The 26,666-nt window shown below is 38.9% G+C and overlaps 1 protein-coding gene across 2 annotated transcripts in view; it reads right to left on the bottom strand.

Annotated features, from left to right (window-relative positions):
* LOC130084843 (matrin-3-like) overlaps window positions 1-26,666 on the bottom strand; it is a 35,990-nt gene that overhangs the window by 8,395 nt on the left and 929 nt on the right. Inside the window, exons 2-18 of one of the 2 annotated variants that reach the window (XR_008807070.1) lie at window positions 19,979-20,812; window positions 19,455-19,516; window positions 18,381-18,419; window positions 18,126-18,229; window positions 16,435-16,493; window positions 16,118-16,240; window positions 15,855-15,980; window positions 15,598-15,762; window positions 14,775-14,899; window positions 14,109-14,691; window positions 11,152-11,272; window positions 8,919-8,938; window positions 8,683-8,805; window positions 8,272-8,400; window positions 8,072-8,194; window positions 7,858-7,984; window positions 7,458-7,755 (exon numbers count right to left, since the gene is read on the bottom strand). Coding sequence is in view for 1 of the 2 variants with exons in the window: in XM_056250345.1 (XP_056106320.1) it covers window positions 7,458-7,755; window positions 7,854-7,984; window positions 8,072-8,194; window positions 8,272-8,400; window positions 8,683-8,805; window positions 8,919-8,938; window positions 11,152-11,272; window positions 14,109-14,691; window positions 14,775-14,899; window positions 15,598-15,762; window positions 15,855-15,980; window positions 16,118-16,240; window positions 16,435-16,493; window positions 18,126-18,229; window positions 18,381-18,419; window positions 19,455-19,516; window positions 19,979-20,680 (3,033 nt within the window). In the remaining variant the exon portion in view is untranslated. Of the gene's footprint in view, window positions 1-7,457; window positions 7,756-7,853; window positions 7,985-8,071; window positions 8,195-8,271; window positions 8,401-8,682; window positions 8,806-8,918; window positions 8,939-11,151; window positions 11,273-14,108; window positions 14,692-14,774; window positions 14,900-15,597; window positions 15,763-15,854; window positions 15,981-16,117; window positions 16,241-16,434; window positions 16,494-18,125; window positions 18,230-18,380; window positions 18,420-19,454; window positions 19,517-19,978; window positions 20,813-26,666 lie in introns of both variants that reach the window. The other variant, XM_056250345.1, reaches the window with a different exon arrangement.

Consider the following 26,666-nt stretch of genomic DNA (forward strand, 5'->3'; position numbering starts at 1 on the left):
GCAACCGGACCCATGCGAAAACAAGGATAATATCGGAAGGACATTACATGATGTAGTCACGCAATGCTTGCTGACGTTGTTAACATTAACAATTTGAGAACATAGTATAGCTACTTTGCACGGTTTTGCGTGAAATGATAATTTATAAGCAATTGTTAGATTTAATCAGCGCGATTTACTGCAATGTCAGAACCAGAACAAAAGTGAATGTTTCTTACTAGTTCAGATGACATTTCCCGGTGAAAATTGTTATGTTGGTCATACTTCCAAAAAGAATAATCTGTGATTCTGAATGACAATATCCACATCGGCGCGGTGACTGACAGCTGCACACTCTCCTCAAACATTGTGTTCATCCGCGCTGTGCCGTGCCGAGGGTGTTGAACTACAACCCACGTAAAGTTGATAATTCCGCGAATGACTGCAATTGCAGATTTCGAACAGAGATGGCGACAAAGAGGAAAAATGCCGGACTGCAGCTTTAATCGTTCCTCAACGTGATACATCGTTGAAACAAACTGCGCACTTTAAAAATGGCGGTATAGCGGGAGGGGGAAACCGGAAAAGCTACACTCCCGAAATGATGTATAATCTGACCAATCACAGCCCTTGCGGTCTGCGTCGCCTCGACGCGTAGTTACAATTTTTTGGAGGTGCACGTCGAGCTACGGCGGAGGGGTCGGAGAGGGGTTCGCGGCGACGCAGAGGGCTCTGCGGGGGTACGCCGTCGATTCGACGCAGAAGCATAAAACAGGCTTTAGTCGTCTAAGTAGTCCAGAACGCGCTCCCTACTAGGGGTGGGCGATATCTCGATATTTAAAATATATCGAGATATTTTTTAAACACGATATGGATTTTGACATATCGTATATATCGATATATTGTTTATTTTTAATCCTGATTTCGCCACTTTGCTTGTTTGCCTTCTCTGTGCTGTGCTCGCCCCCGCCTCCTTGCTTTTGTTCCCCCTCACCTCGCGTGTTGTCTCATTCAAAAATTGTCTCATCCGCAACCAGCCCGGAGGCTACAGAACTCCGAGTGTGTCTGCGCGCGAGCGACAGAGCACGAGAGAAACCGAGTGTGAGCATTAATTGCATTAGTAAATTGGTAGCCTACATACTACAATATATAATTACTATATAAGAGGCATGGAAGTTCGATTAATGGACTCCAGTAATCAGAAGGCTACTACAAACGTCTTGTTTTAAACTATTGCAGGGCTCGAATTTCGGCGCGGGTATTGCGCATAATTCTAATCATTCCCGCAGGTCTCCCATTTATAATGCGGGAAATTCCCGCAATCGTAATCCACACAGATTATAAAATCAAATCATTCTTTTAACAACTATCTGCCAGACGCAATTTCACAAACAGCGTGAGTGTTCAGCGGTGCCGCGTCTTCTTTCTCTTCTCTCATAATGTGTTGTGCAAGGCAAGCATCAAGCGCTGCGGCCATAACATACACTCGCGTTTAGGAGTCGGGACATGATGGATATTCACTCGCACAATCGGGCCAGCAGTGCATCGTGACTGAAGTTTACCATTTGCACGTCTTTTTAAGTCTTACCAGTTTAAACATTCAAGCGATTTTAAACTAATCAGTGCTCGCGCGCTCTCTGAGAGATTATTTTCTATGCGCACATTCATAGAAAATCCGCCTTAAGAACAGCTGGCCAGTAACAAAAGTTATTTTTCGCGGATTATATTGCTTTAACACGCAAAATTGTCAATTTCGGTCGTCGTGAGTATACTCTAAACATATAATGAACACAGGATCCGTGCACTAGCTCTTAAAGTGACGGCAGCCATATATGTCTGTCATTAATTTTGTTGTCAATACAACAAAAGATAGCTTTAAATTAAAGGAATCAGGATTAATAACCTATGCATTTAATTTATTCAGGACTAAAATACTACTGTGTTATTTTCCATTTGATTACTTTATTCAGTTTCTGTATATGAATCACGTGATTAATAATGATGACGAAATTCAGGCCCTGTGCTTAATTTTTCTCATTTGGTTACATTCTGTTATGGAAAATTAATTTTCTATTGATTGTAGGCCTATATTTTGAGTTGTATTCACATCCATTTTCCTGTAAAGATATCGAGATATATATCGAATATCGAGATATAGCAAAATATATCGAGATATATTTTTTGCTCCATATCGCCCAGCCCTATTGAGTCCACAGGGGTAAAGCACTGCATATTAGGCTACTTTTCGTGAACGGATCGTGACACCTTCGAACACGAATCTCGGTAAACGCCTGTGAAAGTATGCGTCTTTCAGATCCACCGCTATAAACCAGTCTCCGGGTCGAATGTGCGCGAGGATCTGTTTTATCGTGATCATTACATTACATTATAACGCGTGTTTAGCAAGTCTTATGCCACTCGGACTCGGTACCACTTGAAGATAGTCTTTACCGCTATGGAGGTATTTTGTCATGTCTAATGTATTAATAGGGCCACCAGAATGCAACCAAAGCACAATAACTAGAAGGCTATAGGTAATTGTAAATCATACAAAATAAATGCCATGATCACTAGATTTTATACAGGTGTTACTATAATGATTTTGTTAATGGTGATCAGCAACCAAATATTGATAATGTGGAAGTTACTGCCTTTTGCCTTGGCATGACTTCTCACTTTTTGCTGACAATACAAAGGCAGAGTACAGTAACTTTAAAATAGTGGTCAAAAGTCAAGTTTGAGCTAAACATTTTGTTATGTAGATAATTTGCATTACTTAAACATCTAATTGCCAGATTTTCAGTGTCCTACCTATAATTAATTTGGCGGGACAACTAAAAATCTTTAAAGTCATTTTTCTCAGTCCCACACTCTAGCGAGTTAAGGTCTTTTGCCTTTGTAGGGCAGTATTGTGGAATTGTTCCATTCTTGAAATGACCTTTTGAGTTCTCGATCAGCACCAGTAAAATTAGTTCCATTGTCAGAGCACATTTCCATAACTTGACCCCTCCTTCCTATGAAGCATTGAAATGCATTGATAAATGAGTCTGTATGCAAGGATGTTGCTACCTCTATGCGAATAGCTCTAAAGGCCAGGCAAGTTAAGATGACACCATAGCTTTTAACTGTAGTCCTTCCACGCTTGACCTCAAATGGACCAAAGCAGTCAACTCCACACCTGGTGAATGCTGGTTCATCTAAAAGAACTCCATTTCAGGGTAAATCTGCCATAATTTGTTGACCTGTAACACCAGGATTCTTCTTATCAAAGAATTGGCATTGGGAATCCGGAACATTTGGCACAATCTAGATAGAATACAGTTGCGCCTAGGGATGCTCCGATCGATCGGCCGGAGATCGGTATCGGCCGATCATCACATTTTATGACTCGATCGGTACTCACTCAACTTGGCCGATCTCACAAACCGATCACAATTTGATGATGTCAAAACGTGAGGAGGTAGCCTATATGATGCGTGGGGACTTAAATGATTTGGCAGTCATGTCATCGCCGGTGTGGAATTAGGCTGCTATGACGTGTCGAGAAACAATGAAATTTTTTTGCTATTTGCCGTGTATGTTTCAAAGGAATCTCACATGGAGGATCATTGTCCTCCAGAGAGAGCGCCTTTTTGAAGAGTATGCTTCGCTCGCTCAGTCCACAGCGCCACTCGCTCAGAACGCCGCAGTGACATGCTGGTTAGAAAATATGTTAAATAAGTTGGGCTGCCCGTGCACGACTAAAGTTTTTCTAGTCGACTAGTAGTAGTTCATTTAAGCCATTAGTCTAATTGCATATCTATATTAATTTAATTAATTTATATATGGGAGAAAATACTAAACCATAATGAGCGTTATCGTAATATTGCCTATATTCCGCATATCAAGCGCATGCATAAAGCTTACCACAAAGAACCGGCAAAAGTAATGTTTATGCAGCATGATACATTTAAACTTTTTTTTAATAAACTGCAAAGATACAGTTGGCGATGTTGACGCCATCTTCGCATAGTGAACGCGCGTGCTCATAGAGAGAAATGCACACTTCATACGGATTAGCCTAAGCAGAGAGTAGCCCATTTATTATCGATTTAAATAGTTTTTTTTTTTTAAGTAGACATTTCAAGCCTGAACTATACGTTCTCAGGTATGTGAGGCAAGTTGAGGTTCGGTTCACTTATGAGACGCGCTCCAGTTCACGTGCTGGCGTGTCCGTGTCCTGATTATATTGTCTGCTATATTTCGCTTATTATTTATTAAATCCAGGCAAATGGTTGATGAAACATAGTTTGAAATTAAGATGCAATTTTTACAAAACGAAATTCACTTTAAAGAATGGCTTTCTACAAAACAAAACTTAATTAAGTGGTCAAAATCATGTCTGACCCATTCCAAATGTTTTCCGATATATTGGGCATCTTATGATCCTATCTTACTCATCTCATGCGGTTCCCTTTTAATATAATCAACATATGACTTTTTTAAAAAAAAAAGAACACTATATTAGCCTACTATAAAACATAAATATGAAACGTATATTTATGTTTTTAAGTTATATTTAAACGTCACACCACTCCGCTTTTCTCATGTGTGTGGCCTATATATGCATGTGTGCATGCATATGGGGGAGGGGTGCGATTTTCGAATAATAAGCGAATAATACCCAATCTTCGAATATTATTTTTGCTTGAAATGCCCATCCCTTCTAATGAGTAGCATCAAACTACTCCAATTTGTTCTAATTAAATTAATAATTAATCTAATTAAATTAATTTTGTCCTGCTTAGACTTGTATTAGACCAGGTTTAAGTTACATCAGACTCTCTATTTTAGGTATTTAAATGTTTATTTTGTCCTCCAAAGTTTACTATTGGACAATGTTTAATTAAACCTTGTGGGCTGCATCAGACTGCTCCATTTTGTTTGTATTTATCTTTGTCTTATATTAAGCATCGGGATCGGTATCGGCCGATCACCATGACAAGAAATCGGCAATCGGTATCGGCTGCAAAAATCCTGATCGGAGCATCCCTAGTTGCGCCCACTATGTTTCTTTGTGGATTTCTTGCAGAATTAGCGCTGATATTCTGTGATCCTTTGGTAAAACGGCTGTAAGCTTGGCTTCCATGGGCATGGATGCACAACAGAGTCTTCCGCCAACACGGAGAATTCCGTCTTGAAGTACTGGACATAGCTTGCATGTTTAACGTGTCAAACTGGCGATCAAAGACTTTGGTCAGATTTTGGCCAAGGATCAGAGTGATCTTCTAGGATTCACACAATTTGTCTCAGACAACCAAATCGTGGCCAAAATCGAACAGCACGAACACGGCTTTACTCAGAACATACGAGCAATAAAAATAACAGAATAATAACAGAAGCACATTTACACATTTTAAAAAGGCACACGTTTAGTAAGATTTTTGGATCAAAATATCCAAAAACCACTAGAACAATGTTATATATTTTGTTGATTTGTGTACAAAACATATTTTTTTTATGGATGGGCTTTTTTTCAAAAATATTGCATTCGAAAATTCGGGCTCATAAATCGAATGTTCATTTGTAGTCTTCAGTTTGTTTTTCCTTTTACACAAATACAAACATATATGAGCTGAAAAAAAAAAAAATTACATTTACATTTGTATACGGCAGTATGTTGTGACTTATATCAGTTTTGTTACACGAATTCGCAGTAAATATTACATTATATATACACTTTTATGCCGATGTTTATTTTAAACTCTCCCTTTTTCTTTTTTTGGTCTCCTCTGACAAAATCTTTGCTTTCTTCGCTTTGTTCCGAGTAGCTGTTGATTCAGCCCTGACGACAACATACAGACGCCGGCAATCAAACGCGAGTTGAGCTCTCACGTTAGAATTTGAGGAAGTTGGGGTGGTGGGGGAAGTGACGTATGCCGTAAAGCGGTCGAATTTTGTAGTTCTTTTTGTGCTCGGGTTCCTACCCGAAACCCGAAGTTACATAGTGCTAGTAAAAGCGATACAGACACCTTCAGGCTTCGGCAAACGTGTCATTCAACCTATTGTAAGTCGATGTACCATCTCAATGGGTTTTGGTAATATATTATAAAGGTTGAAAAGTTCCACAGTGTGCCTTTAAATGACGTTTAACTAGAAAGACGTTATTTTTAAGTTTAAGTTTACGTCACCAAAATACTGTTTAGCAATATACACAACAAGCTTACTATATATCTTAAGGTTTTCTTTTAGTTGAAAACATCAAATAATATGTGTAAACAAAAAATATGAAGAACAAAAGCATTTAAGCTCAAGCAGCGCGATTGAAAAAAAAAAGCTCATAAAGCAGACTGTGCAGTTATTGTACAGAACGTACATATGCACTCGAGTCAGCATATGGTTATGTGTTTATATTGTTTCACATTCATGTTGATAAAAACAATATCATCCACATGTTTGAGTGAGAAAACGCGCTGCGCTGACAGACGTTGGAGAGAGACAGATAACGGTGTGCTAAGCGAAGTTTCTAACAGCACTTTGCTTTTTCTGTTCTTAAACCTGTCTCCCTCAACGAAACTTAAAGGAAGCATTTGTCTCAAAATCATTTTGCTATCAGAAGTTATCATCCCGGATCACGATTCCCTCGGGTTACAGCTGCACTTACCTGCAGTCGTTAATGCAGTGATAGACAGCTGTCTTTCCTCAGTCGACTGGTGTTTAGATTTCATGTAATTTCTCATTGTGGAGTTGCATTATAACAACTTTCATCACACTCAAATGTATCTAATATGATAAAACAGCACTGCGTTAACCCACATACTCATGACCGGAAGAAGCCGAGTCAGCGGCATAGTAAAAGCTCCACTGCCTTCGAGCCGTGTGTCGTGCTTGCCTCTCATTAGCAATCGCTCCAGCGGCCTCTTTCCGCTCCAACGGCTTTTGTAATGTTAATAAATCTTTAAAACATTACCGGTCATCCATGAATATGATTTCTGCACGAGTCCTGTCGTATTTTCCACCGGCTGTAGAGGTGAAGACAACAACTCCATGATTCCGCGAAATCAAGGCGTCAGCAAGCTATGGCTTTGTTTTGAATAAATTACCTCTAGTGGCCTAAAAATTACATAGTTTGCCTTAACCAGGCATAATTAAAAGAATAGTTCACCCAAAAATGTAAATTGTCATTCTAAACCCGTGAGACTTACATTCAGAGACTTACTTATTGATGAAATCGGAGAACTTTTTATCCTTCATTGACAGCTTCGCAACTGACACTTTGACGCTTCAAAACGTCCATAAAGAGATAAACTAATCCATATGAATTGAGAGGTTTAGTCCAAAAATTTCTGAAGAGAAACGATGTGCACATCTACGATCCCTATTTGACATTGTGACTATTGCAGATGCACACATCACAATGTCGATACTGAAACAATATATCGTGCTGAAACAATATAACGTCTTGCCCTACATATGAAAAAAATAATGAAGTCACTCACAGGTTCAGTCTCCATATTCTGGAGCTCTGATGTGTCTTCGCTTTGTTTCTCCTCTGACTCTTTCTTCTCCTCAGGAACAATTTCTGCTGAAACCTTTTGGCTTTCCTTCTCTTCATGACTCTCCATCTCCTTAGCTTTATCAGCGACAGGCTCGTCCACTTTGATCTTCTTGACAGAAGGTTCTTCCTCTTTTTTGTCCTTACTTTTCCCAGAGGAGTTCCTCTGGGCCTCATCCTCTCCAGAGCGTTCTCTCTTGAGTGTCCGTTTATCCTCGGTCTCTGGGCTTGGAGGTCTTTGTCTGTGAGAAGATAATATCATCTCAAACAGATGCCATGTAACATTCTTTGGAAAGCATTATTTTCCCAAGAAAAAAATAATCTTAAATGTCCAACTGACCCACGTTTGAGCTGCTTAAATTTCCTGCTCACGTAGACAACCAGTCGTTTGCCTTCAAATTTAGGTCGCTTTTCCTTGTAGGCCTCTGCCATTTTCTCAGCATCTTCCCCTCTTTCCATCTCAATGAAGCACTGAGCAAACATACAAATATCATAAACACCAAATCATTTATTATTGCCTTGTAAATCCATCAGTAATCGTTCTATTTTTACAATTACCTCATTGCGTAATCGATTCAGATAATATTTCCTGATTTTTCCAAATGGTTCTGCGATTTTTAGAAGTGTTGCATCTGACCCTTTGAAGGTTGGAACATTACCAACGTAGAGGACTTTGCCACTCTGTAGAAGTTGCACAGATATAGGCGTTAGATTCACATACATTTTATTCATGGTGAGTTAATAAGCCCAAGTCTTACCTGGATGGTTGGATAGGTGTGTGAATGATAAACTCTCACAGGTTTTCCACACACAGATGGTAAGGCATTCCTGGCGTAGAAACTAACCATTGCTCTGGCCTCTTTTTCTTTGGAGAACTGCAGAAAGGCCTAAAACAGAGCACAATACATTTAAGGAAAAAAAATTCTTACACTTCAGGCCTGAGAATCTCTGAGAATTTCTGATTTACAATGGACAGAACGCCACGAAAACATGTTCCCTCCAACCAAATGGCAATGAATTCATAAACGCAGCTTGCCAATGAATAATAAACATTTATACATACATTCTTAAATGGTCTAGCATCAGAAATCTGTGTGGATAGCTACAGTAAAGCTGCAGTGAGTGAAGCTGTCTGAACTACCAAGAACAGAATATCTGAGAGCTGTTACCTCAGGCCTCACGTCTAAGACCAGGTGCCGCACCACTTTACCAAATGGCTTGGCAAGAGCAAGGATTTCATCTTTATAACCGTGGCCACGTTTAAATCCAACGACATTTATAACTCTAAATCCCTATAATTAGAACACACACATAATTATTCAACACAATCAATAAATAAATTAACAGACATTAGTTGTAAACTATTTTAATACATTGTAAAGTGCCCAAGAAGTTAGAGACTTACTCTACTATCCTTGGAGCTTCCTGAAACATACAAGATGAAATAAGTCATTTTAACGGACTGACTTGGGGGGGGGGGGGGGGGGCATGCTTAATCAACAGCTATTTAGAGAATACACAACCATTTAAAAGTTTGGGGTCGGTAGGATTTTTTGGTGTTTTTGACAGAAGTCTCATTCTCACCAAGTCTGCATTTATTTGATCAAAAATACAGTAAAAATAGTAATATTGTGAAATAGTTATAATTTAAAACATTTTTAAATGTAATTTATTCCTGTGATGGCAGAGCTGAATTTTCAGCCTCATTACTCCAGTCTTCAGTGTCAAATGATCCTTCAGAAATCATTCTAATATGACGATTTGCTGATCAAGAAACATTTCTTATTATCAATGTAAAAAAAAAAATCGTTCTGCCTAATATTTTTGTGGAAACCATTAAACATTTTTTGTCAGGATTCTGATAAATAATGTTCAAAAGAACAGCATTTATCTGAAATCAATTTGTTTTGTAACAATGCAAAAGTCTTTACTGCCACTTCTGAACATTGATTTAATGTGTCTTTGTTGAATAAATGCATTCATTTAAAAAAAAAAAAAATCCCAAACTTTTAAATGATAACATTTAGGGATGCTCAGACCAGAATTTTGCAGCCGATACCGATTTATTTGTCATCATAATGGGCCGATACCGATCCCATTCATTCACACTTTATATAAAGTAATAATTAAGCTCTCTGTTGAATGTCAGTGTTTTTTTTTTTTTCAGATAAATAATACCACAGACGTCATTTACAGTAATGCTATAGATCAGGGATGGGGAACATCGGTCCTGGAGGGCCGTTGTCCTGCAGAGTTTAGCTCCAACCCTAAAAATAAAATAAAAACTCTCCTGCCTGTACCCTTAGTAATCCTGAAGACATTGATTAGCTTGTTCAGGGTTGTTTGATTAGGGTTGGAACTAAACTCTGCAGGACAACAGCCCTCCAGGACCGTCCAGGACCATTCCCCATCCCTACTATAGATTCTTGTTTTAATTGAGAATTTAAAAAAAATAAGCACAGCAAATATTAATTTTGCAATGAAATTTTAAAAGGCCTTTAAAAATATGGCTTATGCAAAACACTATCCATATTAGGATATTCTGGCTTATTAAAGAGCCTACAAGATTTAATGTCAAACTGAACATAACTACAACCCATAAGGTGTAGTAAAATATTGTCCAATATGTGACTGAGGACAAAAACAAATAGAAACACTGCTACTCCTAAATGAACAAAATGAGTAGTCTGATTAAATGATCAGGAATATTATTCAGCAAGTGCTGAGTATGTGTCATTCCTTCCTACATCCTATTTAAGTAGGTGAGGCAGGATTCTCTTTATAAATTCCAGCTTTTCTGTATTTTGGGGAGACAGTCCATTCCTTTTTTAATCCAAAACATATGCGGGTGCGCTGAATAGTCGCTCACCATTAACACTCCAGCACTAAACATCAAGCACCAGAAATAAAAATACAACATAAACTGCATAAAGTAATCAAATGTACAAAAACTGCATAATCTTCACAAGTGATTTAGTTAAGAGCAATGAGAGACTGTTTGATTAACATGAATGGCAAGGACGGCAACAGCTTTATTAGCCAGCTTTTTTTAACTTTAACACCAAATGCACCGTCTACATTCACTAAAGACATAAACAAAGATACTTGCAAAGATGGACATTTTGAAACACAAGTGTGTGTATTTGACCGTTCAAGCCTAGTAAGATAAGTACAGCAGATAGGCAGATTTATGTGCGCGCATTCCAGGTGTGCGCTGACTGCGCTCACACATATCGAATGAGCACTGAGCAGCGGTTTCAAATCACTTGTTCTTACATCACGACGCTAAAGTCTGACGTCATAAATTTGCAATCGGATGGTGAGATCAGCCTATTTTAGTGTCTCCCAATTGAGAATGTGATTATCGGCCGATACCAATCTGCGGCCGATTGATCGGAGCATCCCTAGTAACATATCATATGACAACATATGGTAATGCAAACATTTGATTAATTTTTGGGTGTCATCCTCCGTTCTTGCTACAGTTATAGATATCAAAACCAGAGGGCGTAGTAGTTTTCACAGAAAATATGACTAACCATTTTTTTTTTATTATTTAACACTGTCGACGAAATCCAAAGAAGAGAGCCTTGTCATGGATCACTGCTAAACCAACTGACATTGCTCAAGGGCATTACCTGATGTGTATTTAGCTTTGGACTTTGAGTCATTTCTCTTAGTGTCCTCCTCCTCCACTAGCTCATCAAGAGTAACAAACTCATCCATGTTCTCAGGAAAGTCAGTTTCAGTTTGACCCTCCTAGAAGCGGATACAGAAATAAAATAGTGAACATGTAATTTACAGTTGTAATCAAAATTATTCAACCCCCATTGCAAATCAGGTTTATTAGCAAAATTTACAGATGTACGGCTGTTTGCAATGAACAAATCAAACAAAATGAATTGAGGTAGCTCAACAAAACTAATGTTTCAAGTGGTTTTCCTAAATTCAACTGAAAACCCAACTTTTAATGACTTCTGCAGTCTCAAAATGATTCAACCCCCTGAATAGAATCCCTCACAACAGCACAAATGTGCTAAACAGGTGTTGTCTCAAGCACACCTGATGCAACTAATCAAGGGCTTCATTAGTTGCACCAGGTGTGCTTGAGCTAGAACACATGAAATACCTGAACTGGCTAGGTTAGTTGAGTGTCACGTTTGACTGCATGTTAGAAATATGGATTAGTCAAAAGAATGGTACAAAGGGTTAAGAGAAGATATCACTTCCCTTCACAAACAAGGAACAGGATACAAAAAGATAGTAAAGGCACACTAAAGGTTCCTAGAGACACCGTTGGAAGTTCAAAGTTAAAGGAACAGTGGTTACACTACCTGGATGGGACAGAAAAAGTAAGCTATCAATGGCTGCAAACAGATTTCTGAGAAGGCAGGTTCAGAAAAACCCTTGAGTGACTGCAAAAGACCTGAAGCAAGACTTGGTGGCAACAGACACTAAGGTTTCAGGTTGCACAGAAAGGCACGTACTAAACGCATGCGTTTTCCATGCCGGAACTCCAAGACGTTCACCACTATTGACCCAAAAGCTCAAGAAAAGTCAGCTCCAATTTGCTCAAAATCAAATAAATAAGCCACATAAGTTTTGGGATTATGTTCTGTGGAGCGATGAAACAAAACTTTTCGAAAAGAACACTGTCTACAGTTAAGCATGGTGGGCTCGGTGATGCTCTGGGGCATGTGGAAGGCAAGATGGATTCAGTGAAGTATCAGGAAATCCTAGGAGAAAACATCATGCTGTTAGTGAGGAATCTGAAGCTTGGGCGTCATTGGACCTTCCAACAGGACAATGATCCCAAGCATACCTCAAATTTCACCAAGGCTTGGTTGCAGAAGAAGTCCGGGAAGATTCTACAGTGACACAGTCACCTGACATGAACCCCATTGAAGATCTCTTGTGGGATTTAAAGAAGGTGGTTGCAGCACGCAAACCCAAGAATATTACTGAACTGGAGGCCATTGCTCATGAGGAATGGGCTAAGATTCCTCAGAAACGCTGCCAGAAGCTTGTGTCTGGTTATACATCTTGTTTGCAGTAGTTCATAACAGCAATGTTCTACTAAGTACCAAAGATCATTGCCATGACTTGGACTTACTTAGATCACCCCTTCCTGTTGGGCATATCGGGGTCTCTCCACCTTTGAAAGTTCTCTGCCAGCACTTAAGCTTTGTCCCAGGATACGCTGGCAAGATTGAGAACATTGATAAAGGTTTGATGCCAGGTGGTGCGCTTGGCCCCCGGGGGGCACCAGTTTATTGCCATCCAGGGAAAGTGATGTCGTTGCATCCGTAGAATATGCCATGGCTAGACTGAGTTGTCGTTGCATGATTGTGACTTGAAGGCTGTTGGAATTTCCGTGCCGCAAGACTTCTTCGTTGGGGATACGATCAATGTACCGGATCTTGAGAATCCGCCAGAGACATCGCTGGCGGAATGTGTTTATCCTCCGGACAGTGTTCGCCGTTAGCTTCCACGTTTTGCATGCGTAGATTACAGTCGGGACGACAAGAGAGGTGTATAGTAGTAACTTGATCTTGAGGGATATTGAAGTTTAAGTCCAGATGTGCTGGAGGCGACGGAACACGGCCGAAGCTTTCCCAATTTGGCACCGGACATCTGTCTTGGTAGGTGATTTTTTTTCGCTGTCTCCAGTTGTGTCGCTTCACGACGTTGTTAGCTGGCACACGTGCAGGTCCGGTCTTCATGATCTCCAATTTTTCTGTGCTGATACGCAGGCCGATTTTACTGGCTTTGTGGGGAAGTCTCTTAGTTGAGTCTTGGAGACAAGTTTCATCATCGGCGAACAGCACAATGTTGTTGGCAAAATCTAGATCTGTCAGGCGATTTTGGTCCGTCCAAGGGATGCCTGCTCCAATATGCGCAGTTGCTGCCTTCATGACAAAGATTGGTTGAATTGCCATGAAGGGGTTGAATAATTTTGAGACTGCAGAAGTCATTAAATGTTATATTTTCAGATGGATTTGGGGATGCCACTTGAAACATTTGTTGTGTTGAGCCATTTCAATTACTTTTGTTTGATTTGTTCATTGCAAATAGCTGAAAGTGTGTACATTTTGCCATGTGGGTTGAATAATTTCGATTACAACTGTATATTAAAACTCTAAAGAAGGCAAAACAGCACCAGAAAAGTAGTCTATGAGATTATACAACTTCAGAAGACTTGGATTAAAGCGGTTTATGAAATATATTTTTTTTTTACATAAAATATGATATAAATGATAAAAATTCTAAGTTACCGTACCACGAACAGTGGAAAAACCTTATATTTACATATATTCTATTAGCAGACGCTTTTATCCAAAGTGACTTACAATTGAGGAATACGACAAGCGATTTATCTATAGAAGCAATAAACACGAGAAGTGCTATTAACAAAAAGTTGTATGCTTTCATAGTGTGGAAAAGATCTGCATGCACATTCTTCAAAATATCTCCTGTGTTCATGAGGGGTGAGTAAATGTTAACACAGAATATACTTTTTTTAGTAAACTATTCCTTTAAGAAAGGATTGCTCAGTGGCATTTCAGATGATGTGCTAATGTGCAAAATATCCTACCTGCTCTTCATTGTCCTCTTCAGCACCCTCATCTTCAGGTTGATCACCATTCTGTTCCTCAAGGTCTTTAGGAAGCTCATCTGTGTTCTCCTGCTCAGCCTCAGATGTCGTTGGTTCCTCCAGTGGAGTCTCTTCCTGTTTTTCACCAGAGTCTTTTTGGTTTTCTGTGGTCTCGTCTTTTTGGTTTTCTGTGGTCTCATCGCTGGATCCATTTCTGGCTTGCTGCGCTTCAGGGTCCTCCTCATCCTCTATGTTGGTGTCATCAATATCTGGTGCTTGTTCACTGGTTTGCTCTGGATCACATGATAGGTCGACATCATCTGCAGAGGGATCTTCATCACACCCGTCTTCGTCACGTGCTTCCATAACATCAGCTTCATCTCCTGACCCGTCGCCCAGGGCCTCTACTTCCTTAGGCTTTGGTTCCTCTTCTTTTTTATAAGAGCGCTCTTTGGCTTTGGAAGTAGAGGACCTTCGATTCTTTGATGAAGGTTTATCACCAGTTCTGCTGGTGGCACTGCTGCTACCGCTGCTCTTACGGGCTGGTTCTTCCCTTCCTTGGTCATCCTTTCCTGGTGGGTCCCTGGAACATCATGTATAGCACATTTGGTTTAGTTTTCTTTCTAAATATATCATTGGTTTCTCTGGATAGTAAGGACAACTTACGTTAGAGTTTTATACTTTGTGCAGATGTTCAGTCGAATAGATCTTCCATTGACAGTCAAAGGATTGACAGTGTAGTACTTCACCAACATCTCTGCATCCTCAGCATTGCCCATTTGAACATATGCCTGTTTTTTTGTTTTTTTAAAGAGAAGAAATATGAGCTATGTCAAATATCTGCAATATATTTGAGTTGTCTATAGACTGTGTAATTTGATTAGTTTCACAATCCCTTCATTTTTAGCAATTTTCAAGTATTTTAGATTGTAAAAGCATCCCCTTTTGAAACTTCACTAGAGTTTGTAAGCTCGATTAATTTCTGAATACCAGCTTAAAGTTTTAATTAATCATTTCAACATTCTGATTTGTTAGCGTCACTCAAAATAAGTTCATAAAAGTCTCTGCATGACAAAAGCAAAAAAAAAGTTAAAGTATGTAGATGATTACTGCCATCTATTATAATATACTGTTATATTGGCACATTAATAAATTATTATTATTTAAATATTATTCTTTGTCTTCATTAAACAGAGCAGTGAACAAAACAGCATGGAAAATGCCTGGATTACAAGACATTTACTGTATTTAACATGATTCCTGTAGCTCAAATAGTAGAGTGAGGCTGTAAAATTATGGTTCCTTAGATAGTGATAGTGTAAATTAATTTATATAAATATAATAATAATTATTCACCCTTTAGTCTATTGAAGATTATTTTATTATTATTATTATTATTATTGAGGTAATAAAATAATATAAAGAGATCCATGAAACAGGACATATTTTAAAAATACATGTTCTGAAAATTGCTGCATATGTAACTTACCCCTTTATCTACAAATAAATGTTTCTCAACAGTGCCAAATCGACGAGCTATTTTGAGGAGCTCCATTTTCTTGTCACTTTCCCGTGGCAAATGATAGAAAAACACCACCTGGCTGACATCTTTCTTCTCTCTGGTTCTAGTGTCTCTGACCGGCCTTCCACTTTTCTGTATTGATAAAGCAAATAAGCTTAATGGATCTGATTGCTTGATTTGCTTAACTTTTAACAAAAGGAGAGGAGGAAGGCAATTAATCTTACCTTAATTGCAATCAGTTCCTTTGACAAATAAACTTGTATCTCTTTCCCATGCAAAATGGCTGGTTTTCGCTTGTAATAATTAGCCATGGCCAAAGCCTCCTCATGAGTCTGCAGCTCCAGGAAAGCCTTTGAAAAAATTAAACAAATAATGAATAAATAAAACAGACTTAATGGCATGATTTACTCAAAATATACCAATTATGGGCATTCTTATTCCAAATTGCGAATGGCTGCTCATTACATACACACTACACAGGCAATACCTTGTTCATGTTCTTCAATACTAGATGCTTACAGATGGTGCCAAAGGGTTTTGCCAAGTCAAACAGGCTGTTTGTTAACTTCGGTTTCCTTTCGTATTTTAACACGATCACCCTACTTTTTATCTAAAACAAAACAAAAAAACATGAGTGCAAACACCAAGATATAGCCATCCACTCAAACAAAAGATCACATACTGAAAAGGACATCCTGATTATATAAAATTAAAAAAATATTTTTAATTGAGGGTGCATTTTCAATGCAACATTACTGATGGACCATTTATAACAAAAACAGATAACTTTCAGTGCATTATTACCTTGGGTGCCGTTGAATATGATGTAATTTTACTTGTCATTCCCAGACTGGAATCAGACCCTAAAAAAGTTGTTTAAAAATTGTGAGACTGATTTAAATTAGCCAATGCGTCAAGTCAAGTGAATCACGTTTATTTATATAGAGCTATACAACACAGATTGTTGGAAAGCAGCTTCACAGTAAGAAACGGAAAAATAACAGCGTTAATGTTGCAAAGTTCTTCATTATGAAACTAATAGGCCTACAATTTTAAAAAACTGTCCTGTCCATACAGATCAATTTAGTTGGATGCTGATTCAATTTAGGTTAATAACACGGTCAATGTTGCAAAGTCACAAGAAAAGTGTCCGTCATCTTCAAGTTACCTGTACAAGTTCTTTGTTAAAGCTGCTGTAGGTAACTGTTGTAAATTTTTTTTTTTTTTTTTTACATATTTGTTAAACTGTCATTATGTCCTGACAGTAGCATGAGACAGATAATCTGTGAAAAAATCAAGCTCCTCTGGCTCCTCCCAGCGGTCCTATTGCCATTTGCAGAAATACACGCTCCCAGTCAGAAACGACCAATCAGAGCCAGGAGGAATGTCTTAGCAGTGTCAATCACGCTTGTGTACACGCTGATCACACCCCTCTCTTGCACAGCGCGTACCGTCGTTCAAACTCAAGATTGCCGGTGTGCCGCAGCTGTGCTAATGGCGGAGAAACAACCTAAACTGCCAATTTCTCGAGTGACACCTTCTCATAAAACAAAGACGGGTAAAAGGAAAAAGACCGATGACGATAAACAAGCGAAAAAGAAAGAATTAGACAGAGCCCATTGACTCGGTGTCAAAACTCTAGCCGCGTAACATGTAGATCAAATTTCACGCACTGTGCAAAGCAACAATTGAAACCTGCTAATTCACTGGCTTGTCATGTTGCTGAAATATTGTACTAGCAAACCTTATCTAGCATTAGGCCTTCATATCGCTAGAATAATTACTTACATACTGTTAGGTTAGTTACCGTTATATTATCTTACTAGCTATTTATAACTTATAGAAAGGGCGCAACGTTATAAAGTTACATTACATGTATTGCAAAATATGTAATGATTTGAGGAACAAGTTTGTAGTCAAAGTATGGGCAGGCCTTAGTCAATGTAAAGTATATTGTTGATGTTTCGTCCCTACTAGTGAATGTGCCATAACTGGTTATCCGCCGTCAAAGGTGGCCCTGCTTACTAGCCTGCCCGTTCACGGCAGGCTCCGCTGTGGGGGAGGAGCTGTGGAGGGAGGGCTGTAGCGCAGCAGAGAGCAAGGGGGTGGGACCTGTAAGTTGTGCTTGTTCAAATTTTCAGGCTTATAAGTCAACGTTTTCTCAAAACTCCTACTGCAGCTTTAACACAGTGCACCTTTAAAGAAACTTATTAGGATATTCATGTGATTGGAATCTTAATTAAAATTAATTTTGACTATTATTTATTGATTTAGGGGTTCAACTTTCACAGAAGAAAAAATGATTCTTAGTGCAACTTTAACCAAAAAGAATTGACCAAACCACTAGTGAAACCCACAGGAAGATAAATGCATTCCACACTGCTCTAAACAAGACAGAGTTCAGTTGTTCTATGAAAGTGGATTACTGCTTCAACAAAAAGATTAACTTTTAGAAAAATAGCAGACCAGACTACATCCTCTCACAGATTTATTACCCCAGCTGGAGCTCATCCCTGTTCTCTGTAGACCACCACCAATTGAATCTGCTCCCAGCAATCTATCCGAACGACTCTTTGTGTCCAAGGAAAGGGATGTCGACCTGAGAGGAATACATTTTTTAATGTGCTTTTCTATACAGAAACTTGTAAAAAGTAGGATGTATCATACTTAACAGAGCAGTATGTATATATATATATATATATATATATATATAAAAGCAAAAAAAAAAAAAAAAAAAACTAGTAACATACGTGCGACTAGAGGGCATTTGAGGATCCCAGTCCGGGTACCTATAAAACAACAGGGATGAGTTTTCACATGTTTTTAAATTACAGAAATGTAAATGTTGAACAAATGCACAACAAATTCATTTTTCAAAAACTGATACAGCTTCTTTATTTTTGCTTTACAACTGAACCTTCATGTTATAAATAGGTTAAAGACTGTTTAACCCACTTAGAACACCTAGAAGGTTCATAAAAGAATAGATTCATTAGCTTTATGGACCCTTTTCACATTTCTGGGGTTCTCAGAAGCAGAAGTTGTCATATTTGGGTAAACCTCTATAGTGGTGAATGGGAGACGACAATCAATATTTTAGTATTTCCATTTGCTCTAACAACAAAAATAAATAGATAATCCATGATAGCATTTTAAAAACTTTTCAAAAGAGGTAAAAATTAGATAGTCATATTATTGTCATATTATGTAATCAATGTCAATTAGAAGCAACATTGTAGCAGCGTTAATTCATTTTTTTGCCATTTACAAGTATCGGGTTAAATGTGTATTAATTAAAAAAAATAATAATAATAATGAAAAACTTTACTAGATTTGAAATATTGATAAATATGAAACCCTGGAAACACATCGCAGTCTGAATTCTTCTGTGGGCTCCACTTTGAATGTTTCATGGTGATAATCTGGATTTCTTCTTTTAACTAGACAGAATTTTAATTTTTGGGTGAAAAATATTTTTATCATTTTTAAAAGTGGAATGCTGTCACCAATAAAAGTGAATATGCAGAAAAACAAATGAGATTTTACAAAAATTCCTCTTCCACAGCTATTATGCAGCTTAAAGAAGGCATCAAATATAGTGAACAAGTCATAAGTTTATGATGCTGCTTTTTCAAGCTAGACAGCAGTAGTAAATGCTTCTGGTTATCACCATGAACTGAGCAGTCTCCACTGGATAATGTCTGATCCAAAAGATCCATAGTGGAACTGCACCTACTGTAGGCCAAGTTTAGGCTTGTTTCTAAATGACTATCAGAGGGTTTTCAACATCTGAACAAACAGTTCACACAAAGGAGTCTACTTACATTTGCAGAAGGAGTTTGCGGTTTTCGGAGTGACGAATCCCAGTCGTGTGTTGAGTCCATTCCTTTACAAACACAGGGAAGGGTGAAAAATATCCTTAATAACAATAATAATAATAAAAAACACCCTCTATGTTACAGTGAAATCTAAAGCAATTCAAAGCCTTGACATACTGGATAGAAGAGCTAACTTGACAAGCTACCCTTCCTGACTATGAATGCAATCTACAAATGAGTACTGTAATTGATCTAAAATGAGTTCTTTATACTAACTGCCTTAACTGGAACCAAGCATAAAGAACAAGTCAGAAATACAGCTAACAACAGTGTATACTATAAGCGTCCAATGAGATTAAGGGCCATTTTATCTTTTAGGGCTATTTTATCAAATTTAATACTATGCAAAACTATGAGGTGTTGATTTAAATGCAAAAAATTATGTTTAAAGAGGTTCTTCTTCAACAAGCAGGATTCAAGAAGAGGAAGTGAAGTGTGTGTGCAGAAGGCAACCAGCATGAATTACTCACCATGACAGAGTGCACATCAAAATCACAAAGAGAGCACACATGGGGAAACATGAGGGGCATGACTCCCAAGAAATCCTGCACTTTTCTCTGAGACGGGGAGCCCATTCTTCTCTGCATGAACATGTCGTCAGATGGCGATGACGCTGACATGCCAAGGTTGCGGTAGGAGTCATGGGAAAGCTCCGAATATTGGCGGTCTCTGCCGCTACCGCTCCTGTAATCTAACATGTCGTACCCTCGACCAGATGTTTCTTGCATGGAAGTATAACCGAAGTCACCTTGTGAGAGGCTTTGTGCCTGCCCACTGGAACGGTCCAATCTTCCGCCCTGCATGTCGCCCCAGCTGGCTTCCATCTTGCGGTTCTTAAGCAGCATGAGAAGATGGGGCAAGGTCTCCATGCATAAGTTTTCCTCTGGAACCTCTGCCAGTGCATCCAGATCAGTCGATGACAGACCTAGGCTGGCGAACAGTTGAACGGTATTGATGTGGCTGCCCGCTCGGCGGTGCAGCGGAGAGTCATGGTCTTTTCCCTCCCCTCCAACCAGACCAGACCGGGACCGAGATCGGGACCGGGACGAGGAGCCGTAGGGGTCCGAGTGCGACTCACCCATACTAAAGTTCAAAGTCTCAGCGCCAGCCAAAAGCCCACGGCCAACAGCAAAGCCTTTCTGAGCATTAGCACCAGTCCGTTTCCGGGACATGGCCTGGAAATGGTGGCGCTTTGGGCGAGTGGAAAAAGAGAGGAACAAAGCGAATCAAAAAGTCCCCAAAAAGACAATCCGTCAATTTAAGCCTGGATCGAGAAAAAGAAGCTCCTCCAGAATGAAACAGCTCTGCAGAAACACAATGGAGCAATGATTTCTAGCATGCTCACAAAATGGTTAGCAGTGGCATAGGAAAGCAAGACTTTCCTGCATTATATACATTTATATATATGCAGGAAAGAGAGGGAAAGCATTGCAGTTTCTTGTTCAGGAGAGAACCAGGGAGAGATATTATTCATGACTCTAAGTTGTATTATATGCCCAGTGCTAAATTTGTAAATGAATAATTGCTGGATCAAAAACAGCAATTAAAAGGCGCTGTGACCGACACCAACCATATAACTTCAGTTTACCCAGAACATACAATAATGTCACTAAACTGTGACAGCACAACTGTAAAAGCATCGTTCACAAGTTTCTGCATGGCCCTAACTATAGCCTAGTGTATTATTCTGTCAAGGCACGTAGGCTATATCGCTACATTGAGATCAAAAAGGTCAGAGCCTTTTCCTTTAAATCGATTTCTGATTCTGACTGATCTATCTCGTTGCTTGTGTCTCCCGCTATCCTAATTAGTATTAGCAGCAATTCCACATTCGGGATCTCTTTTAATTAGAAACACCATCAGCTTTACTTGTGGATATGTAAAATGAAAGTATGAATAATTCATCAGGTATACACTCTCTTCAAACTTTATGCTACTCTCCAAAGTTTGCGCTTTACTGTGTGCAAAACAATAAGTAGTAAGCATCAACCACCAATGAGAGTGATTTGAACTTAAGAAAGCTGATCAAAAATATATGCTGAGGTCCAATAGCAAAACATAACCTCCAAATACATCTGCATTAACTCGCTCGGTCTCTCACATGCACACACTGTCACCATGAAATGTACTCGTGTATGCTGGATCGTTTAAACCCAAATGCTGGAACGCAAATATCCAAAATCTTGACATTTTCTGTAACAGGACCCAGTTCAAATTAAGCACTGTATATGACCAAAAACCTGTAATCCATTAACTAATATATATATATATATATATATATATATATATATATATATATATATATATATATATATATATATATATATATATACACACACACAAGTGTTTTTAGGGCTATCTGACACATGGCTCCAAACAAATGCACTTCCAGTCCAGTCCTGCATTTATCTTCTTTATTTGTCTCAGTTCTGATGCTCAAACACATTGCAATCACAAGTTAGCATGTCCTTACATGATCTGGACACGGTCAAAAATTGTTTGCTTCCCTCATTCATTACAGCTAACGTCTATTGCTCTCTGGTTACCTATATACCAAGTTAAACCCATACTCCAGCCAGTGTTTCCCAGTGGAACTAAAACAGACATTGAAATAGAGCATAATGGCTCTTACAACACATATTATCTGTTGTGAAGATATTTACACATCTTTATAATCTTAGGCTAGATTTGAACAAATGTGAGTACTTTCTAATCTCCTCGCACAATCTCTCATTCATGTAGAAATCCATTGTTGTTGTTGTAGCTTACAATGCACGTGTTTCTGTTGCTGAATTTAGAACTGCATAGTAGGACTTGAACTAATGATTATTTTTCAATAGATTAATCTACATTGCGACAGTATCAAACATGGCGTTGTCCATAAAACCGTGATTTTTTACCACGATATAACCTATAACAGCATTAAATGTTTTGTAACCGGTTGCAGAGAGTACGTTTGAGCAGTGTGACTCGCCGTTTGTAACAACGCCTGGTTTTCAGTATGCTCAGGAGCCGCAATCATTGAGAAGGGTATAACTGCAGCCTGGAGATCTCCAAATAGGGGTGGGAACTCCAAAACGGGGTGGAACCTCCAAAATAGGGCGTGGCTTCCTCTCATTTGCAGTTCAGTGCAAACTCAGCCCAACAGCCGATTCTACAGTGCTGATTTCCTACACAATGCTATGCTACAACAAATTCCAAACCCTAAACATACCCTACACCTAGTCTCGCGTAGCCAGACCTTCAGACTGACGGCAGAAGGTCTGGACTCTATCGCAGCTTTTCTTGACACAGGACCGCCCAAGCAGACGTTTGACTGACATGTAATGCAACCAATCACAGTTTGTTTTGTTCCGCGTCATGTTTAGGGGCGTGAAAATATAATGTCTATGTCTTTACAATAACAGACCGGCTTGCATCTAATAAACGATCAATTGAAGAACGTGTAAGTTTTCTGCAACAATGGAGCCGCAAACTTTACATACTTTTGAAAATCCAGCGTTTAGTTGATCCTGGTAAGCGCTCGTTGTCAAGTTGTAAACACAACGGCGTTCTTCTTCCACGAGGGGTTTTGCAGTCACGTGGCATTTATTTCCAGGCGGACTGTTAAAGAACGCGATACACATGTCTCCCGGACATCCTGTAGAATTCAACCAATCAGATCGCGACTTCGAAACTCCTGAAGAGTTTCCAGAGAAGTGTGCCATATGCATCAGACGTTCAGCCAACGGTCCGTGGGCGTGACGTCTGAGACTGGGCCACAAAATCACCTCCATTCAAAATGTTTAACAAACACTCTTCTTGTTCGGGCTTCAGTTTGCAAATGCCGGGAATATTCTCCACAACAGAGCAAATTGCATCCCGTGTCTCCATATCCACGGTCGTTTTCGATTTCCCTAACCTAAAATACAATCTTAAACTCGACGCTTAGCGTCTACGTCACGGCTCTCAGCCCGCCCTCTGTTCGTTGATTGGCCGGCTGTTTTCAAGCCGGAGGAAAACTGAGAGAATGGTCACTATTTTAGACTGAGTACAGAAGCGAACTGAAATTGAGCAGTAGGGATGCACCGATCCGATACTCAGTATCGGTATCGGCTCCGATACTGCCATTTTTGCCGGATCGGGTATCGATCAGACGAGGCCGATCCAAATCCGATATTGTGCGTATACTATTCTGTGGTATTGTTAAGCCCCACAAAAGGCACAAAAACATTCTAAAGTACCATAAAGGTTTCGAGCACTCTATTATAAGTGTTCTGAAGCCATTATGTGAGATAGAAATTAATATTTAAGTAATTCAATTCAAGATCACGTAAACTTTTCCCTCCGCTGTGGCTGTCAGTCATTCTCCATTCACATTCAAACAGCGCGTCGAGTTCGGTTACAGTCAACGATGAAACTCTCTTCAAGATGATTCAATGTTAATAATATTATTATACTTGATCTGTAGATAAAGGTCTATGGTTTCGCATAAAACAACTTTATCTTACTGGACTTTATTGCTGTAACTTAATCATGTTACTTTCTACCGGGTGTCGGTTAGATCTAAACACTAGAGTACAGTCAGAGCACTATAATTGTTCTTCACGCGCACAGTAACTGAAATTTAAAACTGTTAAAAGAAAAGGCTCAATAAACTATTGCATAGATAGATACTGTATAATACACTAAGCATCAATATGTATTTCCTTTGTGCTTTGAACTTTTCAATGCGGGCTCGACGCGCTGCGCGCTGTGACTCCCTGTGGCTTCAAGCGCATCATTCTGCGCTCGGTATGCGCATAAGCGCTTTGTGCCGCACAGTATTGGAGCCTTTTATATCATAATGCAGTGACGCAATAAAATATTATTAATAGCCTTTCTTGTTCTGTCCTATCTATCATATGTTGTTGCCTCATTAAACAGCTGTGCTATACATTTAAAACATGTCTCAATTTTATAGTAGCCTAGGCTATCTAAAATAATTTATCTTTTTGATTTTTGTTTATCTTGTTTTTCATGAATGTATTTTACAACAATACAAAGAGCAATGTGTATTATCCACTAATCTAGTTTATAATAGCATTTTTGTCATAGATTATGATCATATATTTTTTTGATTTGTTGTTTTTCTTTATAATGAAGTTGTCTGTATTAAGTAGATTGTGTTTAACACACAAAAGAGTGATTATCAGTTCAACACACAGAGTTATAAAAATTCTACTTGATTTAAAAAAAAAACTGCGCTGGTATCGGATCGGTATCTGTATCGGTCAATACTCAGAATTTTTGGTATCGGATCGATTCTGAAAAAGATGGTATCGGTGCATCCCTATTGAGCGGAAGTACGAAGTCTGACGTAGTCAGGCTAAAACACAACAGGAATTATATGAATGATTATACCAATTTTTTTGAAGCACGAAAAAGTGCATCCATCCATCAAAAAAGGAATCTATACGGTTCCAGAGTAAAGGCCTTCTGAAGCGAAGCAATGTGTTTTTGTAAATGTCAAAAAGAAATGTCAGAGAAGCTTGAGTTTGTTGCCCAGCCCTATTTGTTTGAATCGCGAGAGTCGTCAACTCTCACCTGCTTACGCTACTCTACATCATGCGTCGGGTCAGAGGTTCCTCTTCCGCCGGAACTCGACTCTCTCATGAACGCATGGAGCGCTCTTACCGGAAGCTAGTAATTACAGTTTAAAGTTATAATTATGGATATTATTTCTTACAAAAACATATTGCTTTGCTTCAGAAGGCCTTTATTAACCCCCTGGAGCTTTATGAATTACTTTTATGATGGATGCGCTTTCTTGGGCTTCAAAAAATTGGTATCATTCACTGCCATTATAAAGCTTGGAAGAGCCAGGATATTTTTAAATATAACTCTGATTGTATTTGTCTGAAAGAAGAATGTACACCTAGGTTGGCTTTAGGGTGAGTAAATCATGAGATACTTTTCATTTTTGGGTGAACTATTCCTTTAAGGCAGGGGTCTCAAACTCAAATTAACTGGGGGCCGCTAGAGGTAGAGTCTGGGTCAGGCTGGGCCGCATCAAGTATTCCACAAAAAAATAGTATTCAAGTATTCCAAAAAAGGAGCACAACTGATCCAATCTTCTCAATATTTATTAACGTTTCTTCTGAACAGTTCCTCTGAATTTGAACATTCCTTTCTGTACATGATTGGTTCTTCATGAGCTGTCCTTCTGACAGTTGAAGTTCATTTTACAAACTTTCTTTGTCTATAACACATATTTGTGATATTTATATTTGCTTATGTCCTTTTTATTTTCTTTATACAACACATTAATGATATTGAATGTTTTTTTTGGAAGGCACATTTCCTTTTATTATACTTAGAAAAACAATTATTGCTTTTGAAATACAAATATTTGCAGTCATGTCTGCCCGTCTTATTGAATTCTTTGTATAGTGTCTCAAATTACTGACTGCACAAATCAAAGCAAACCTTCTTATGAACCTGTTGGACACATATTACAAGCTCAAAGTGATTATTCTCACATTGTTTTAGAGCAGGGTCTCTCTCCAACACGTCGCTCGCGAGCTACCAGTAGCTCGTGGCCTGATTGGTGTTAGCTCGACAAGGGGCCGTTCACATATCGCGCTCACATATTTTGCGCGCTCAAGTTCGTAATTTCAAATGTAGGCGCGCGGCAAGCGCGCTCATAATTGAAGCGACGCGCTCATTTTTTCCAGGCGCAGTATGTTTGTACTTCGCGGTTGTCTATGACAACTATTGACAACAAACCCTCCGTAAGCTGTCACGAGACTATCTGTGGTAGCTCATAAGGGATACATTTTTTTTTTTTTTTTTTTTCGCGGCACACGCAACGACGGGCCGCACTAACATTAAACTTTAATGTCAAGTAGGGGGCCACAAAATATCACCCCGCGGGCCGCAAATGGCCCGCGGGCCGCGAGTTTGAGACCCCTGCTTTAAGGTAACTAAAGAGATGAACAGGCGTATTTTTATAATGCATTACATCATATTTAAAGTAATTATTGAGGAATTGTTGTATGTTAAGAGAATTGCATTACTAAAAAAAAACTTTTTTTGCATGGATCGGACATAGGCAGGATGTCAATAGGGTTCATTTCCCAAAGCCAAATATGGTAGCAAGTTTCGCCTTTACTGAGTTATGTATATATTTTTTTCTTC

The sequence above is a fragment of the Rhinichthys klamathensis genome, unplaced genomic scaffold, assembly GCF_029890125.1.
Source record: "Rhinichthys klamathensis goyatoka isolate OS25496 unplaced genomic scaffold, OSU_Roscu_1.1 h1tg000068l_1, whole genome shotgun sequence".
Lineage (NCBI taxonomy): Eukaryota > Metazoa > Chordata > Actinopteri > Cypriniformes > Leuciscidae > Rhinichthys > Rhinichthys klamathensis.